General features: G+C 42.4%; 1 protein-coding gene and 1 long non-coding RNA gene across 12 annotated transcripts in view; both read right to left on the bottom strand.

The window, feature by feature from the left end:
- The window catches only part of UBR5 (ubiquitin protein ligase E3 component n-recognin 5), a 139,150-nt gene extending 133,184 nt beyond the window's left edge, over positions 1–5,966 (bottom strand). For 6 of the 11 annotated variants that reach the window (XM_045454019.1, XM_045454020.1, XM_045454021.1 and 3 more), the window contains exon 1: positions 5,318–5,901. In XM_045454019.1, coding sequence (XP_045309975.1) covers positions 5,318–5,379 — 62 coding nt within the window. In that variant the 5' untranslated portion in view covers positions 5,380–5,901. Of the gene's footprint in view, positions 1–5,317 lie in introns of all 11 variants that reach the window. The other 5 variants (XM_045454014.1, XM_045454016.1, XM_045454013.1 and 2 more) reach the window with 4 other exon arrangements.
- Positions 5,967–6,404: 438 nt separating this feature from the next.
- LOC123586965 lies at positions 6,405–17,796 on the bottom strand. The gene is made up of 3 exons (XR_006707042.1): positions 17,707–17,796; positions 7,801–8,031; positions 6,405–6,712 (listed from the first exon to the last, which is right to left on the bottom strand). It is a non-coding gene; the product is annotated as an uncharacterized LOC123586965 (long non-coding RNA).
- Positions 17,797–19,745: the final 1,949 nt, after the last annotated feature.

The following is a 19,745-nucleotide window of genomic DNA, read 5'->3' as shown; positions in this document are numbered from 1 at the left end:
GAAAAAGCCTGATCTCTCTTAAAATTCACCCCATTACTCCCAGTTGCACTTCCGTGTACTGTGTAATTTCCTTCACAAATGTGTCTGTTTACTCCTAAGCCTGCGATTTAGTCACTGATTTCTTGATTTATAAAATTGGTTTGCCACTGTATGTTTTGATTTTCAATACTTTGTTTGGCTATTTCATACACTGTCTTTATCTTACTTTTCCTTAATCAACTTCATTTAATCATTTCAGTTAAACTTGCCTGTACTTCCCCAGCACAGTCCTCTAGTATTACTGTGTCTGGGTAACAATCTCAATAATTGATCAATAAATAAACAGTGAGCTTCCCCTCTGGTCTGGTGATGTGATGCTCTATCCCACACAGACTAATACTTGTGTTTTTTGGTGTAGCGTACTGAAATTTCAGACAGCTTTCGACCATTATGACATCTGCCCATCACAACCTTCATTCACCTCCATGTAACCCCTGGCACATTTTCAAGCTCCTACTGAGAGGGCAAGAATACCCTGAGTCTTTAAAACCCAACAGTTCCTAATGAAAATCAGGACCACTTACTAAATGCCAATGGCCTGTGCAAAAAAGCACTTTCTACTTCACTGTTGTCCAAGCCAACTTTCAGTGATAAAGGCACGGATATGTATCTGCACTGTCCTATAGGGTGGCCACTAGCTACATGTGGTTACAGAGCACTTGAAATCTGGCTAGTGTTACCAAGGAACTGACTTTTTCATTTTAATTGTAAATAGTCACATTATAAGACTAACAACTGCAATGCTGGGATTTTTCTTCACAAAAGTCATTTCTATTTATTTTTACCTCTACATAAATTCAAGATAATCGAGGACAGAATTTCTTAACCTCAGCACAACTAGAATTTGGGCCAGGGTAAGTCTTTGGTGCGGGAGCTGTACTGTGCACTGCGCGACGTTTAGCAGCATCTCTGGCCTCTACCCACTAGAGGCCAGTAGCAATGCCCCAGCGGTGACAATCAAAAGTATCGCCAAACACTGCCAGATATACCCCGGGGAGGCAAAACAGCATCCAGTTGAGAAACAGCGATCTAAGACTAAGGGTCTGGATTTTGTATCAATGCTAAGGACATTCTAGAGCAATCCCTTTGATTTCCTGCTTTTCTATGTGAAATTCAGACGACACACAGAAGCAGTTAAAAGTAACCATCTCTTCATATTTTCCACAGAACCTACATTATAATTGTTTTCCTACCCACTATCTCAGCTGTTTCTCACCAACCCTGAGATGGGTACTATGCCTGATTTAGAGACTGAGGTGCTGGCGGCAGAGGGAGACACAAGGGAGTAAGGTTCTAAGTGGTTAAATGACTCACCCACCCATGTTAAGTAGCCTGGCTGAAACAAACCCAGATTTAAGAATTCCACATTTCAGACTCCTCTCTGTATTATCTTACCTGGCAGCCTTACAGCCCCTGAAGGGGAAGCTCCTTAAAGAAAAACCCTTTTGATATGACAATCTCAACCAAGACTGTTTGATTGCACAACACATTACAATGCCAAAAAAGCAAAGCTCACAGGAAAATTCCGCAGAGACAAACAATGAGAACTGGTTCCTATCGTAACGAACCTACATCCTGAGGATTAATTCAGGACAGGGACAAGTCATGGCATACCCACATCACCTTAAAAAGGCCTCTCTTAGGCTAGTTCTAGGAAAGGGTTAAGAGGGTCAGCCACCTGACAAAAGGCATAAGTGAAAGGAGGACTTGAGAGGAAGGGGAAATCAAAACTCTAAGACAGATGCCTGTTCTAAGGCTGCAATACCTCAGAAGGCAGGAATATCCCAGAATATAGGCTATGTGGAAAAGTGGAAAGAGATCTGGACTTTAAAAAAAAAAAAAAAAAAAAGACCCGTCATGTGGACCTCATCTGTCAGTAGCCCACTGTGTGCCCCTGGATAAATTCTGTGAATCTCTGGGCCTGTTTTCTCAACTCATTAGTGAAAGACCAGTCTATGGGACTTTTTTGGCACTTAGGGAGATCTTAGTGAGCAGGCATTTCCAGCCCTTCCCTCGGTCTCCACAGCAGAACCATGTTCTTGGTATCCTTTTGCTGTTTCTCTGAAACAATGACTTAAGCAGGAACATAGCACTAACTCAAGAAATTCACTAGAGAGAAAATCAGAATGTCACAAAAGTATATGAGCAGGGATGGTTTCAATTCAACAGTGAATATTTGCATAGGGCCAGCCACTCAGCACCAGGAACCTTGTAATCACTCTGGGAAACCACAACCAACATCCCAGGCTCTCTGAATTCCTCTTCTCCGCCCTAGCCACCCCCACCCATATTCACCAACTACATTCATTATTTGGTGTCCCAGGGCAATAATCAAAGATTTTAACCCGATATACAAAGACTATTAAAGAATCAGCACTTTGAAAAGGCAAAGAAAAAAAGCACACTTTTTTTTTATGCTAAGTACCTTTTAGATATTTGATACATCACACCATTACACTGAACAGAATATTTTATTTTTAACAGGATGTGGCTATTTTCTAAAGAAAACTTATTTGGAGAAGGAAATATTGATGTTTTGAGGCCCCATATGTTTTAACTCAGCAATTTATTTGCAGTATCACACTCCCTGTCCAATCTTACTGCTTTTCATATACAGAATAAAGTCTACTTATTTTTCATCCTAAACTATCATTTATCACTTCATTGCTGTTACAGACAACATTTCTCATATAAAAGTCAAGCTAGAGTAGTACACTCTTTTCTACTACCAAAACTTAATCTTGGTAAAGATTTTATCTAAAGATGAAAACATCCTGAGCTTCTGATTCCAGTTAAAAGACTCCAGAAGGCCAGTTTGTTTTGTAAACAGATGTTTCTCAAGCAATGCAGCAATATTCTGGTCCTGTTACTCCGCAACTAGGCAGCAAAAAGGATCCTTCCTTTAGAAGGGGAGACACAGAACAGCTCCATCCTAAGTCAGCTCCATCAAGAGTGCATGCCTGTCTCAAATGCTGTCCTCACAAATCTCAACAAACCATTCTTTACTGCTACCAGACACAACTATGTCCCCCAAATTTTACGGATGACAGTTTCCTATTTGTCAAATTATCTGCCACCTCGATGCACACATTTTATAAACTAAATCAAATCCACTTCTATTTCATGAAATGAAAACTCAAGATGACCTAAATATTCTTAATATTGTATACTGACATTACAGGAATCAAAAACAAGACTACTTGTTTACCCCAAAAATGGGAAGAAAAAAAAAAAAAAAAAAGGTAGCTTTAAAAAGGATACATTACTTGGAAATTTCTCAGACAAGCTGAAGCAAAAGGAATGCTCAAAAATGAATCAAAGTGCCCAAGACAACTGCAAAATAGGTTTTGGCATGCACAGTCAACTGAGTAAGCTAGTCAGGATTCTTGGTATATATAAAGCAGGACTAATATAGAAAACATGGCCTACTTCTCTCCTGCTTGGTTCAATTTTCTAAGTCACAAGCCAAGTTACACTACAAGCACCATCAACTTTGTTCTATGAATGACAGTAGAGCTATCCTCACTACCAGCCTGGTTCCAAAATTTACCAAAAAATCTTATGTTAAAATCTTAAAAAAGATCTCTATCTCTAATGAAATAAAATCAGAGTAAGGATCACATAAAACGTCAAAATAAATGGCAAAACTTATTTCGGTGTTTAAAGGAACTATGTGACAACTCCAAATGGCTAATATTTTCAGAAAGGATTTCAAAAGTTGCACAAATGTGTTAATACAATATAGCTACAGCAAAGATTAGACAAATCTGAACCCAGTGCCACAAACTGAGTGGCCAGCTTGCCGATGAGAAGCTGTCCCCCGCACCTGAGGCGGATAGATACTCGGAGACCAAGGCCAGTATCTTAGCAAGTTAGGCCTCTTCCTCCCTCCGGGAAGCGCTCGACAAACAGGGCGTCACGCAACTTATGTCACCCAGTCACTTAGCAAAAATCATACCTAACTTCTAAACTCGGGTCCAAATGGCCTTTTATACTCAAAAGAAGTAGAAAGCAACTTATATTATCGGGGGAGAGGGAAGCTTAAAATGCCCCACTTTCTGGCCCCATATTTATCAGCCCATCATCAGATCAGAGTCCTAAATTCTAAGACTTACTTTAATGGAGGCCTCCCTCAACCTTCTCCGAGTCTCTGTTTTGCAACAGTGAAGGAACTTTTCCTGCTTTATCTTAGTTCCCTGAGAGCATGTGGCCCTGCAATTCAATATCCTAAACTGGCAGGGAACGGTGGAGGAGGCAAAGGGAGGAATCCACACAGCCAAAACAGCCCTCTTATTAAAGACAAAAAAAAAAAAAAAATCATAATTCCTCCTCCACCCAAAGCAACCCATCCCAGAAATTTACAGCTTAAGAAAGCAGCATTGCGAACTGCAAACGTAAGAGTTTTCCTTAGACTCTACGCACGGTTTTCAGCTGTCAAATTTACAACTCCGGAAAACACTATCATTAGAATAAAAAAGGAAACAAAAAAGCTCGCACCATAGGGGCTGGGAGAAGGAGCTTACCAGACCCGTTTCGGAAGAAGGAGAGCAAAGGGAATCCAATCCACTTCCCCACCCCCGCCTGAATTCATCCCCTCCCGGGGCGGGCAAACCTCACTGCAGGAGCTCAAATTTAATAATAATAACAATAATCATGGCGCTTACCCCCCCCCAACCCCCACCCCCGCGATCTGCCAGGAATCAGCCTCCCCCTCCCCCGGGATCTCTAGGCTTGGCAGGTCCAGATCTCCCCACCGGACACAGTTCCCGGGGACCCGGGCGAACCCAGTCTACCCCGGGGCCCCTCGCCCCGCTTCTCCTCTTCCCTCTCTTTTTACCTCCACCATCCCCCATCCGCATTGTCTGTCTCAATTCAACTTTGACTAATATGGATTCCTCGGGCCTGGGCCGGGCGGTAATTACAGCCCGCCCCCCCCCCGGGAGCCGGATTCCCCCCCCACCAATCTCCGCCGAGTTAAACGCGGCTCCTCGTTGGGAGACGGGGGGGTGGGGTGGGGGGGGAGGGAAAAGGTTGCAGCGCGCTTTTCCCGTCTACACCGCGGGCACCGTCCACACCGAGCTCCCCCCGCGACCCCGAGCCCCCGGGACCAGAAGTTTGCCCCGTAAGGGGCCTAGATGGGAGCAGTGAAGACCCCCCCCGCCAGCCGGCCGGCCTGCGCGTAAATACCGGCGCCCGCCGCGGCGCGGCCCCGTGGGGGAGGGGAGGGCGGGGAGGCGCCCCTCCCCCCGCCCGCCCGCCAGCCCGCCGGCCCTATTACCTGTCATTGAGCTGGTCCTCGGTGCCCGGCAGCGGGTGAACCACGAAATGGATGGACGTCATGGTGCTTCCTTCTAGTCCTCCTCCCGAGGACGGCCCCCTCCCGCTCTCGCCCACCCCCCCAACCCCCTTCCCCTCCCCAATACCCACTGCCGCCGCCGCCTCCCAGTCCCCAAATGGAGGGAAGCAAATGCGCAGGGGCCGCCGCCGCCTCCCTGCCGGGCGTGTGTCCGCCGCCCGGCGGTCCGGCGGGGCGGATCAACACGCCACCCGCTCCCGCGGCGACAGCGCGCTGGAGTGCGAGGCCGGCGGCCGGGACCCGGGCGCGCCGCCGCCGCCGGCGACCGGGCGTCGGGAGAGGGGGCGACTGGGGAGGGAGGAGAGGGACGGGCTGCGGGCTGCGGGGACGGTGTGGTCCCGGCGGCGGACGGGGTCCGGACTAGGGAGGTGGGGAAGGAGATGAGCCCGCACCGCGCGTCACTGGCGAGAAGCCGCCGCCACCACCGCCGCCAGCACCGCCGCCGCCATCTTCACTTCTGCCCCAGTTTCTCCGTCTCGCAGGCTCCGCTCCCGAGCGGCGGGGGAGGGGCGAACGGGAGGAGGAGGAGGTGGAGGGAGGAGACCGGCGGGCGGGGGCACGGCTGCGAGGGGGCGGGGCTCCGGGAAACGGGCGGTAAGGCCCTTTCGATTGGGCGGCTCAACGTTGTCGGGCCACGGCGCTGTAAGGCGCGTGCGGATTGGTCCGTTCGGCCCCGAGCCCAGCCCTCTGGGGGGTGGGATAGCTCCCGAGTGAGTGTTCCGGAGAGCACGTGTTAGGGAAGGAGGAGGCGGAGGGGAGCCCGCTGGGGCGGGGAAGAAGTCTGGGAGGGAGGCTAAGTGTGCGTCCCCGGGGAGGTGGGAGGAAGAGGGGCTCCTGCGTTTCTCGCTCTGATTTCCCTCGGGCAGCCCTAATTATTCTGCGGACCTTTAGGGGGTTTTTGTTGTTTCCAGTCCTTCATCTGCAATTACATTTAAAGTGGAAGTGCAAAATCAGTTAAGGGGCGAGAAATGCACAGCTTTTTATTGGAGAAGTAAGGTAGTTATGTAAGGACCTTTCCAGAAGGTCCTATCGTAGGATCAGAGAACTGACTTTGCAGCAACTTCTTTAATCACCCTAGTCTCCCCAATGTCCCCAGCAACACCATCACTCGCACAAAAACAAAATGGAAATTTCCACTAATTTACTGATTTAAATGATTCATGAGTTTAATGAAAAATACCTCTTCTACAAAGGTGTTCTTCAATTCATGATCATTTGGGTCATACGGCAAATTCTTGAATGGATCTTTTTTTCTAGGGAACTCCTTTTTTCTAAGGAACCAGTTCATAGCTTTCTTCTCAAAGGCTTCCATAGCACCTTCAAAAAATCAAGTACCCCTTTCAAAGCAGAGTAAAAACATTAAGCTCCGTCTGCAATTTGTGTAGATGTTCATTAAATCGGGGGTCCTGGGAAAAGTTCTTAAGGTAAAATATCCCTATTTTTCTGTTAATGCATTGCATTTGCACAGTTTTGCTTAGGAATTTCTTTTGAGCAAAATATATGAAAATTTATTTATAAATCAGGATAGAGTAGGTACCCCCTTGAGACAGATAATGGAACAGTTTTGTAGGTCACCAGCTTCAAAATTGGCCCAGATTAGTTTAGACTAAAAAGTGATTTCAAGGCTGGTATTTAGTCCTCATAAGCAGAAGGGAAGCAGGGTAGACCAACGGACACTGCTAGTTTTAGAGCTAGACAGAACTGGATTTGTGTCCTGTTTGTGGTACTTAACTATGTGACCTTGCTTAAATTATTTAGCCTCTCATAATGTCTTTTTTCTCATCAGTAAAATATCCCATAGTAACAGATCTACATAGGGTTGTGATGAGGTCTAGATAAGATAGTGTTTGTCAAGCACCTAGAGCAGTTCATAACACTTGGTAGGCTCAGCAAATGGAAGCTTTTATTAGTCAACAGTGTTCACTATGTATGACTTTATATACTTACGTCTTTTAATATTCAACGCACTGTGGGGTAAATAATATATCCCCATTATATAGATGAGAACACTGATGTGCAGTTAAGTGTTGAAGCTGAGACTTAAACCCAGGTCATCTAACTCCGATTACATTGCTCTTGCCACTATACCACAGCTGCCATCCAGTTAATAATTTAAAAGGAACAGATTATTCAAAGCCATAGGAAAAATGTGATATGATAAATGCAATAAGAGTGCTATGGAAGTTAACGGAGGAAGTGATTCAAGCCAAGACAATTAAGAAAAGTCATTAAAGCTGAGCTTTCAAAAATGTTCGGGGCAAATAAAATATCTAGCTTAAGCTCACTCATTTTATATTTGCCCCTGAACAAACTCCACACCACACCCACACATTGCTTATTTCTTCCAAATCTGTCTTTTTTCGTCTTTTCATTGTTCTTCTACTCTGTTTCCTTGATTTACTCACCCCTAGTCTCCTAGTTCTGAGACTTACTTTCACGGGTGAAGGCCAATTTTCTCACTTATTGAAACTGCACATTTGGTCTTCGATGACCATCTTGGCATTGCAATCTTTTTGTTATCCCAGGCTGGCATGTTAGGGAAAATTTTCCTCTTGCAGAGCTCCAACACGTTAGTGGGTCCCACTTTGCAGACAGAAAAACAAGAATAAAGGCATGGAGTTTTGCAAGCCCATCACCTAGGGGAGGAGGGAATACAGATAGAGAATGGCAAGAAGCAGGGTTCAAGCAGAATCTCTTTGAAGCATCAAAGTGCAATACAACCCAGAAAAGAAGACCAGGGGGAGGAGGGTTCTTTTCTAATAATTTGGACTAATTTTCCTTTTCAAAACAAATGAACAGAGATATGAGACAGGAAAGGGGGAAAGCTCAATGAAAGATGGGCTGATGCATGTTTTACCACTGTGGGCAACAGGAATGCAATCCCACTGGGGACAATCTGAGAGACAGTGGGGCAACACATCTCAGAATTATCTCACTGAGTAGGGAGGAAGCTAGAGGTATTTATCCATCAACTCCATACCTCAGTGGTTGAGGATTGTTCCTGGGCTAAATCCCTGACACTTTACGCCTTCCACACTCATGGGCAAAGCATACTCCTAAGGCCAAAGAATGAAAGAAAAATAAAGACATTTCCAAAAAAGGAGAGAGGAAGAAAGAAAAAGAAATGTGAGAAATTTTTGGCAGTCAATCCATATTAAAGAGTATTGTTTAAGCAAAAGGAAAATGATTCCCCAGTGTAAGCTCAGATAGGCATAAAGGTATGAAAAAGTATGAAAAGAGAAGAAAATATGTAGGTATATGAATGTTGACTGAGTTAAACAATGGGGCTTAAAAATCCAAAACATTGATACCAAATGCTGGCAAAAATGTAGAGCAACAAGAATGAGAATGCAAAATAGCACAGCCATTTTAGAAGACAGTCTGGTGGTTTTGTACAAAACTAACATACTCTTAACATATGACCCAGTAATCATACTCCTTGCTATTTACCCACAGGACTTGAAATTTCATGTCCAAACAAAAATCTGTACACAGGTGTTTATAGAAGCTTTATTCAAAACTGCCAAGGCTTGTAAGCAACCAAGATGTCTTTTAGTAGGTGAATGCATAGTAAACTGTTGTATATCTGCACAACGGGTATTATTCAGCACTAAAGAGAAAAGAGTCTTCAAGCATGAAAAGATATGGAGGAATAGTAAATGCATACTACTAAGTGAGAAAGTAGCCAATCTGAAAGGTGACATACTCCATGATTCCAACTATATGACATTCTGGAAAAAGCAGAACTGTGGAGACAGTAAAAAGATCCGTGGTTACCAGAGGTTAGTAGAGAGAGGGATGGACAGGTAAAGCAACAAAGGATTTTTAAGGTAGTAAAACTATTCTGTATAATACTCTTAAGGGTGGATACATTTCATTTTAAACCAATAGAATTTCAGTCTAAACCGATAGAATGTACAACACCTAGAGTGAATCCTAATGTACTGTATGAACTCTGGGTGATAATAATATGTCAGTGTAGATTCATCAGTTTTAACAAATAGACTACTGTGGTATGGGGATGTTGATAACAGACAAAGCTATACATGTGAGTACATGGGAGATTCTGTACCTTCCTCTCAATTGTGCTGAGATCCTAAAACTGCTCTAAGAAATAAAGTCTATGAAAAAATCTTAAACAAATATCAGCAAAACAAATTCAACAGGATATATAGCAAGGACAGTGGATGATAAATAAGTTGGATAATTTAACATGGAAATCAACAAATGTGATTCACCATATTAACAGAAAGGAGAAAAATCATTAAATCATTTCAATAGAGAAAGAAAGAGAATGCTGAAATTTTATAACTATTGATGAAGAAAATGCCTTAGTAATCTATGAATAGAAGGAAACATCTTTAATTTGATAAAGGATGTTTCTAAAAACCCTACAGAAAACATCTTCTACAGTGGTGAAATGTTGAGAGTTTTCCCCCTAACATTGGAAACAAGAATGTCTGTTCTCACCACTCCTTTTTAACATTGCACTAGGGTTCCAGCTAGTGCAATAAGATAAGAAAAAAATTTTATAGGGATTAATTTTCCAAGGCAGCTGCCAAAGTTAACAGAGGGATAGTGCTGGTGATCAATGGTTGACACCATCTACAGGATCTCCTGGAGGCTAGAATGACTAGGCAGGTAGTGCTGGACTGGAAAGTGGTGGTCATGCACTATAAGAATATTAACATTTCTGACAACTTCTACAGAATTAGGGGGAGGTACCAGGCTTTGGACTTCTTCCACAAGCACATAGACACCAACCCATCCTATGGTCCCTACTACTTCTGGATATCCAAGCACATCTTTAGGTAGATTGTGCAATGCATGTGGCCCCACAAGATAGAGCATTTCCAGGCCACTTTAGAACACCTCAAGATGTTTGACAAGAAAAAGCAAGTGATTATTTTTCCTTAAATCTGTGTGTCTGAAGCCCACACATAAGTTTGTCTACTTGAGGCACCTGACTTACGAGGTTGACCAGAAGTACCAAATGTTGACAGCCACTCTGGAGAAGAAGAAGTACAGTGAGGCCAAGGTTCACTACAGAAGGAGTAGCTCAAACAGGCCAAGGACAACATAGGGAAGAAAACCAGCAAATAAACAGAGGTCCTCAAGACTCACAGACTTCTGATCTGAGCCCAATAAAACCTGTTCATCTCTTAAAGGATATATATAGGTTTTAGAAAGTAAGATATAAAAGCATCATTATTTTCACAGGACATATTTTAATATATAAAAAATTAGAATAAGCAGGTTTAGCAAAATAATCAGAAATAAGGTTAATGTCCAACAAAACTTGAGCTGTTTTTATATGTCAAAAAACCAAAAAGAATTAGGAAAATGAAAATTTGTAAATACATTTAATATAAAAACTATAAAATATCTAGTATCTAAGAACAAATTCAAAAAGATATGTGTAAAAACCTCTACATAGAAACTTTAAAATATTTTTGAAAGAAATCAAAGATGGTCTAAATAAATGGAGGAATATACCATGCTCATGGGCTAGTACAACTAACATGGCGAAGTTGTAAATCTTCCCTCATCTGTAGTTTTAGCATCATCTCAAAATTCTGACACTTTTTTCTCCACCCCAGTGGAACTTCACAAATTGTTTTTCAAACTTATATGGAAATGTAAGGAGAAACAAAGAAATCAATGAAATAATAAATAGCACAGACATTGACCAAAGGTTAATAAACACATGACTTTAACACCATAGGCACTTTAGAGAAGTTTGGAAAGAAAAGTATGCAATAAGTTGTGCTGGGATGATTGGAAATCATTATTTTTAAAAAAATTAAACTTAGGGGCGCCTGGGTGGCTCAGTCAGTTGAGTGTCCAACTTCGGCTCAGGTTATGATCTCGCGATTTGCTAGTTCAAGCCCCGTGTCGGGCTCTGTGCTGACAGCTCAGAGCCTGGAGCCTGTTTCAGATTCTGTGTTTCCCTCTCTCTCTGCCCATCCCCTGCTCATGCTCTGTCTCTCTCTGTCTCAAAAATTAAAAAAAAAAAAAAATGAAAAAATTAAACTTAACCCCCTACCCACATCATACACAAAAATCCAGGTAGACTGTAGATCTGCATGTAAAAGGCAAATAATAAAATCTCTAAGAATATAAAAGGATATATATATGACCTTAGGATAGAGGAAGATTTCCTAAACTGGACATATAAGCTCTAATCATAAAGAAAAAAGATCATTATGTTAGACTATACTATAATTAAGAATTTCTGTTCATCAAAAAGACAACATTAAGAATTGAAAAAATAGGGGCACCTGGGTGGCGCAGTCGGTTAAGCGTCCGACTTCAGCCAGGTCACGATCTCGCGATCCGTGAGTTCGAGCCCCGCATCGGGCTCTGGGCTGATGGCTCAGAGCCTGGAGCCTGTTTCCGATTCTGTGTCTCCCTCTCTCTCTGCCCCTCCCCCGTTCATGCTCTGTCTCTCTCTGTCCCAAAAATAAATAAACGTTGAAAAAAAATAAAATAAAATAAAATAAAAAATAAATTAAAAAAAAAGAATTGAAAAAATAAGCCACAGAATGAAAGAAGATATTTGCATACATATTACTAACAGAGGACTCACAACCAGAATATATTTTTAAATTCCTAGAAATTACATAGTAAAGTAAAACAGAGAGTACCAAAAAATATTTTAATGAGCAAAAGACCAGAATAGGCACTCTTCTGAAGAAATACAAATAAGGCTCACTTATTCAAATGAGCAATAAACATATGAAAAGGTGCTCAACCTCATTGGTCATGAGGGAAAAGCAAATTAAAACACAATGAAATACTACTAAACACCCTCCAGGATGACTGTAATCAAATAGACAATAAAAAGTGTTGGTGATGGTGGGGTGTTGGGTGGGGGGATGAGCTAAATGGGAGAGGGGCATTAAGGAGAACACTTGGTGGAATGAGCACTGGATGTTTATATATAAGTGATGAATTACTATATTCTATTCCTGAAATCATTTTTACACTATATGTTAACTAACTTGGATTTAAATAAAAAATAAATGAATAAATAAACTGTTCACAGTAATAAAAAGTGTTGGTCGGGGGACAGTGTGGAATAAGGACTCTATTTACAGCTAGTGAGAGCTTTAACTGACTGATAACAATCACCTTGTAAAACTGTCATTCTCTGTGAGGGTGAAGCATACACATGTCTAATAATTCCACTCTAAGCTATATATTCAATATATGTTCATGCACAGTGTACCAAGAGACAAGAAAAATAATGTTCATAGCATCACTATTTATAAAAGCTCCAAACTATAAACAATTTCAATGACCATCAAAAATAGAATACTATGGGGCAGCTGCGTGGCTCAGTTGGTTAAGCGTCTGACTCTTGATTTCAGCTCAGATCATGATCTCACGGTTCATGAGTTCAAGCCCTGCATCAGGCTCTACTCTGACAGTGCAGAGCCTGCTTGGGATTCTTTCTCTCTCCCTTTCTCCCTGCCTCTCCCCTACTGGCTCTCTTAAAAATAAATAAACAAACTTAAAAAAATAAAATATTATGGTATGTTCATGCAAAGTAACATCATACAACAATAAATATGAATGAGCTACAGTTACTTGCAAAACCTGAATAAATCTCAAAAAAAAATGTTAAGTAAAAGTCAGAGATGGTATAGTTCCATTGATATGAGCTTCAAAAATAAGCAAAGTCAAGCTGTATTGTTGGGGATGCATGCTGAGGTAGTAAAACTAAGAAAAGCAAACAAGAGATTACTTTAAACGGTAGCAGATACTTCATGGGGAAGGGAGGATATTGATTGGGAAGCAGCACCAGAGGACCTTCTGGAATGCTAACCATGTTCTATTTCCTGACCTGGATATTGGTTACAGGATGTTCATTTTATGGTGATCTATTTAGCTATACATTTTTATTTTGTGTACTTTTCTATATCATTATAGGAAGATTTTTTAAAAAGAAAATGGCTCAGCCTGTGGAGGTGGCAGCCATCCATTACTTTGCATCATGGCTGACTCTGGTGAAACCCAACATTGTTAAAAAGAGGACCAAGAAGTTCATCTGGCACGTCAGACCTATATGTCAAACTTAAGCGCAACTGGCTGAAACCCAGAGGCATTGACGATAGGGTGTGCGAAAGATTCAAGGGCCAGATCTTGATGCCCAACATTGGTTATGGTAGCAACAAGAAAACAAGGCACATGCTTCCCAGTGTCTTCTGGAAGTTCCTAGTCCACAATATCAAGGAGTTTAAGTGCTGCTGACGTGTAACAGATCTTACTGTGCAGAGATTGTTCACAGTGTCTCCTCCAAGAACCACAAAGCCATTGCGGAAAGAGCATCCCAGCTGGCTGTCAGAGTCACCCAACCCAATGCCAGGCTGCACAGCAAGAAAATGAATAGACAGACAGCTTATGTGCACGTCACATTTGTGTTAATAAAACCATTAAACTACAAAAAAAGAAAAGAAAAATGGCTCTACCTCACACCATACAGAAATATTAACTCAAAATAGAACATAGACCTAAATGTAAGAGCTAAAGCCTTAAGATTCTTAGCAGAAAAGATATGAGTACATCTTTGTAACCTCAAATAAGACAATTGTTTTTTAGCAACAAAAGCACATACAATTTTTAAAGTAGATAAATTAGACTTCATTAAAATTTAACACTTTTGTACTCCAAAGGACACCATGAAGAAAGTAGAAAGTCAATCCACGGAATGGGAGATAGTGTTTGCAAGTCATTTATCTGATATGAGACTAGCATCCAGAATATATAAAAAATCTTTCAACTCAACAATAAAAAGACAAAATCCAATTTACAAATGGATAAAGGGAAAGAAAAGGCTGTAATGAGCTACAGTTTATGAAAGAAGAATGAGAAAGGATAAAGCCAGGTTTGTGAAGATGTAGAAATGGTAACACATAGCAGAAAAAGGCAGAGTGTTTTACTCCTGATTGTTCCATCACAGAGCTGAGTCTGGAAACTACAGGAAAATAAAGATTTTGAAGGCGGGGGCACCTGGGTGGCTCAGTCAGTTAATCATCCAACTTTGGCTCAGGTCATGATCTCACGGCTAGTGAGTTTGAGCCCTGAGTTGGGCTGTGTGCTGGCAGTTCAGAGCCTGGAGACTCCTTTGAATTCTGTGTCCCTCTCCCTGCCCCTCCCCTGCTTGCACTCTCTCTGTCTCTCAACAATAAATAAACATTAAAAAAAAAAAAAAAAGATTTTGAAGGTTGAACAATTAAAGCTCAGATTAGGAGTGAAGACTATCAAAGAGGGGGCACCTGGGTGGCTCAGTCGGTTGAGCATCTGACTCTTGATTTTGGCTCAGGTCATGACTCAAGGTCATGGATTGAGCCCTGCTTTGTGCTCCTTGCTATCAGCTGATAGCTATCAGCTATCCCTGCTTGGGATTCTCTCTCTCTCTCTCTTCCCCTCTCTCCCCCCACTCTTCTCCTCTTCCTCCCCCTCTTCATGCTCTCTCTAAAAGATTAAAAAAAAAAAAAAGACTATCAGAGAGCACTGAGTTGTCTTAAATGAAGTCAAGCTTCCAGACGCAGATAAACCATACACCATACTGGCAAATAAAAAATGTTTAAATCTTGAGGAAAAAAAAAATAGGCAAAGGATGTGAGTAATGTTTTTCCAAAGAATATATACAAATGGCCAATAAGCACATGAAAAGATGCTCAACATCTTTAGTCATTAGAGACATGCAAATCAAACCTGCACTGAAATAACACTTCTCTTCCACTGGGATGGTGAAAACAAAAAAGACAAACAACCGTGAACATTGGAGAGGACATGAAGAAATGGAAACCCTCATGCATTGTTGATAGGATTGTAAAATGAAGCAGTCACTTTGGAAAACAGTTCGACAGTTTTGACAGTTACTCAAAAAGTCAGTTACCATAAGACTACTCCTAGGTATGTCCCCAAACTTATGTCCTCATAAAATCTTGTACACAAATGTTCATAGTACCATTATTCCTAATAGAGAAAAAGTGGAAACCACTCAAATGTCTATCAACTGATAAATGGATAAGTTAAATGTGGCATATCAACAGAATAGAATATTATTTGCTATAAAAAGGAATGAAACACTGATACCTGCCACAGCTAGAATGAACCCTGAAAACACTGTGATAAGTGAAAGAAGCCAGAAGACACAAAAGACCAAATATTGCACATTTCTATTCACTTGACGTGTCCAGAAGAGGCAAATCCACAAAGACAGAAAGTAGACGAGTGGTTGCCAGGGCCTGGGAGGAGGAGAAAATGGAAAGTGACAACTAATGGACCCCGGGTTACTGGGCGGGGGTGGGGGGTGGGGGTGGGAATGGTGAAAATGTTCTGGGATTAGATTAGTGCTGGTTGCCCAATTCTGTGAAATAGTAAAAACCACTGAATTTACACTTTAAAACGGTTAACTTTATGATATATTAATTATACCTTAATAAATTTATTATTCAAAAAAAGGAAAGAAAAGTGGTTGTGTCACTGTATACTTCCTCTAGCAGTGCAGTGAATTCGGGTTGATATGTACAGTTTTTAATTACCTTCTCATTGCATTTTTAAAAAGTCTCTATCATTCATTCAAAGACTGATTTACTGAGTGACTAGTGTATGCCAAGCACTAAGTATTGTGGGTAGATGCAATGGAGAGGCAAGGTCTCTGCTCTTGGGGGGGAAGGGGGACGCTTACAATCCTACAGTGGAGGGTGAGAGGATGGGGTTACAGAAACTTCAGCAAGAGATAAATCTCTTGCCCAGAGTCACATAGTTAGTAACTAGGGGAGTCATTAAGGAAAGCAAGGTAAAGTCCAAGAGGACACTAGTGGTCTTTTTGAACCCAATACCCTTATTTCACAGAGGAGTCTAAGGCTCAGAGAGGTTAAAGTGCCCAGTGACATGTGGCTTATTACACACTGTCATAAATATATAAGCATCTCAAGTTTGGGAGCCCAAGGAGACCCTAAAAAAACTCTCTTTTTTTAAATTAAAAAAATTTAAAATAATTTTTTAAAATGTTTATTCATTTTTGAGAGAGGGCGTGAGCCCAGGAGGGCCAGAGAGAGAGGGGAACAGAGGATCCAAAGCAGGCTCTGTGCTGACAGAAGAGAGCTTGACATGGGGCTTAAACTCACAAACCGTGAGATCATGACCTGAGCCCCAGTAGGATGTTCAACCAACTGAACTGCCCAGGTACCCTGACCCTAAAAAACTCTCAAGGTCAATCCACGTAAGACCCCTTTCGGATAACCGAATGGGGCTTGGCAGCTTAAGATGCCCCTCAGAAATGGAAAAGCCCTTCAATATGCAGCCAACAATTGATCATTGCTGTTTGCCATGTGCTAACCATTGTGCCATGTATCGGGAACCTGGCAGTGACAGGTTGCAAGCAAGACAGATATGGTCCTCTCCCGATGACTTCAGGGGGTCCGGCAGCTCCCAAGTGCAGGCTGACAGCTGACACCTGTTTCAGTGACTATCTAAGAGTCATCTTCAGAGGCAAAAATACCTGTTTTCTTTTAACCCCTCCTCACTATCATGATTCTATTGGTCTGGAGTGGACCTTGGAATCTGTATTTTTAACACTTTCTGAAGGCCACTCTCATGAGCGGCCAGCTTTGGGAACCACTGACCTAATGTACCCAACAACTTAGCTTTTGGAGCTCAGTGAGGCCTGGAAAGACTCACCCAATCCCAAGGCTGGATAAAATTTGTTTAATGTCCAAACCCTGGGGCATTTATTTGTTCATTAAACAAATATTGAACGCCTACATTTGCTAGGAGATAGGGTTACAGTGAAGATAAGACACTACCTTTCTTACTCCCATGGGGCTTACATCTGCTGGGAGTCGGGGGTAGGCAGGGGGAAAGCCAAGAAAGAAAGAAACAAGGTAATTTAAACTCTGATAATGGGAAGCAGTACAAAGTGAGACCAAGTGAGTGCATTCAGTAGAAGAGAATATATTAGGTTGAACCATATAAAATTGTCAATATTTGACCATTTTTGATCTACAGAAATAATTGCTTGTGGTTCAGCTTTATAAATAGGCATTAGAGAGCAGTAGAGTCCTTTCTCACCAGGAAAAAAAAGGGGAAGGTGGTCTTACAAGATGGATATGATTTGACCACAAGAATGACGGATAAAAGCCTAGAGGAAGGGTTTTGTTAGAAGAGTCTCTGAGGAGAAATTGTGGAAAGAATGGACATTCATTCTGGATATGTGTAGAAGCAGCACAGACGTCAAAGAAGTGTAATGCACAATCACTACTCTTAACAAAGTTATTTACACTTTGATTACAGACATCAATCAATAGGAGGGGCTCCAGGGGGGCTCAGTCAGTTGAGTGTCCAATTCTTGGTTTCCGCTCTGGTTTCGGCTCAGGTTTCGGTTCATGGATTGAGCCCCGCATCGGGCTCTGTGCTGGCACAGAGTCTGCTTGGGATTCTCTCTGTCTCCATCTCTCTCAAAATAAATAAATAAATAACCTTGGAAAAAAAAAAAAAAAGACACCGTCAATAAAAACCACGAGTAGGGGCGCCTGGGTGGCGCAGTCGGTTAAGCGTCCAACTTCAGCCAGGTCAGGATCTCGTGGTCCGCGAGTTCGAGCCCCGCGTCAGGCTCTGGGCTGATGGCTCAGAGCCTGGAGCCTGTTTCTGATTCTGTGTCTCCCTCTCTCTCTGCCCCTCCCCCGTTCATGCTCTGTCTCTCTCTGTCCCAAACATAAATAAACGTTAAAAAAAAAATTAAAAAAAAAAAAAAAAAAAAAAAAAAACCACGAGTAAAAAATCAAATACTTCTGCACAAAAACTCATGCAATACCCATTGCCACAAACATCCTGCCAAAAGCTGCTTATCCTCACTCCCTGGTTCAAATGCCATTTTCTCCGTGTTGTGATCCCTCACCTCCACTGTCAGGTGGGACTGCTCCCTCCTCTGGACATCTAAGTTTCACCCTTCACACTTCTCCTTTCGCCATCTACTGTAGCAATTACGAAAGGGCTTAACTCTTTTCTGTATGCAGTGCACTTGCTCATGGAAATGTCTATGTCATGGGCACCTGGGTTTTTCTGCCAGCGAGAAGCTGTCACCAGTACTGGCTCAAGAGGCAAAAATGAATGCGTGAGTGAATGACAATGGCTATCTCCAAATTTTGTTTTGTATTTAAGGTTATGAAGGTATTTAGTAAGTTGTCCCAGGTAACTAATGCAGGGATGAACGTACATGGTAGGTCTGGGGTAAGCTACCTGCCCAAATAAGTTCCTGTCCCATGGGCCCCTTTAAGCTCCATCTCACAAAGATTAACCTTTCTGTCTTAGGGGTCAGCCCCTGTTGGTCAACATGACGAAACTCCTGGACGGCGTCTTCCCCCCAAGTCAGGAGAGGCAGTCTGGCTGGGTACATACTCAGGTCACAAAAGCTCTGGCACCGGCTTTGGCCTGCCCCATCTTTCTATCGTACAGAAAACTCCCATCTACTGACCCAACAGATCCTCATCCTGACCACCTGCGAGTCCTGTTTTCTGTGGAATGGCACACGGCTGCTTGCTTTGCGTGTACTCGGATCACTAGGTTCCTTCCCATCTACCTTGTCTTTTGAGGAAATAAGCCCTTTGGCTTATCCTCCTAAGCGCCATTTTCCAGCCACTGAAGTTGCTACCAGGGCTCTATATTGGACCCAGCCTAGTCAAGTCTATATGATTCAGGAGCCGGTTATTCCAGTCTGTGAATTATCTAGCCCGTTTGCTTTTCTTCCTCTCCACTTCTGCCATTTATGTGTGAGGAAATTTTACTGCTCGGTAGCATCTCCCTCCGTGTCTGGGCAGAATACTAATACTTACATTTGTTTAGTGCTTTGCAGGCTACAGAATGACATTACATATATAAACTTCCTTTAGCCTCCTAACAGTCTTGTGGAATAGATTTCATTATTCTCCTCTCCCAGCTAAGCAATGATAAATGACTTGTCTGTGATCACACAGCCAGAAAGTACAACAATTGGGTCTTGAACCCGGCTTCTGATTCTCTGTCCATTGTCATTACTGTTAAGCCCATCAGGGAATGCAAGTTTCCCACTTTGCTATCCATGAGAAGTGGTGAAAAGAGCTGGATGGGAGAGTGGTTTCCTGATACCACGAGTAGGAATTACCCGCACATTTAATTCTCTCAGCCCAGCTGCCTGGAGCATCCACTTGGGCAGCATGGTGGTGGCATCCACCCTCGAGGGGCCCACAGCTTCAACAATCATGCAGTCTTGGCCCCAGACAGGCACACCTTCTGAGAAGTATACATTTTCACGTTCATTGTCATTCTGGAGTAGTAACATGTGCACCCTATTGACCCT

Source organism: Leopardus geoffroyi, chromosome C3 (assembly GCF_018350155.1).
Source record: "Leopardus geoffroyi isolate Oge1 chromosome C3, O.geoffroyi_Oge1_pat1.0, whole genome shotgun sequence".
Classification (NCBI taxonomy): Eukaryota; Metazoa; Chordata; class Mammalia; order Carnivora; family Felidae; genus Leopardus; species Leopardus geoffroyi.
Note: the sequence above shows the minus strand (reverse complement) of the source record. Positions and strands in the feature narration are given on the sequence as shown.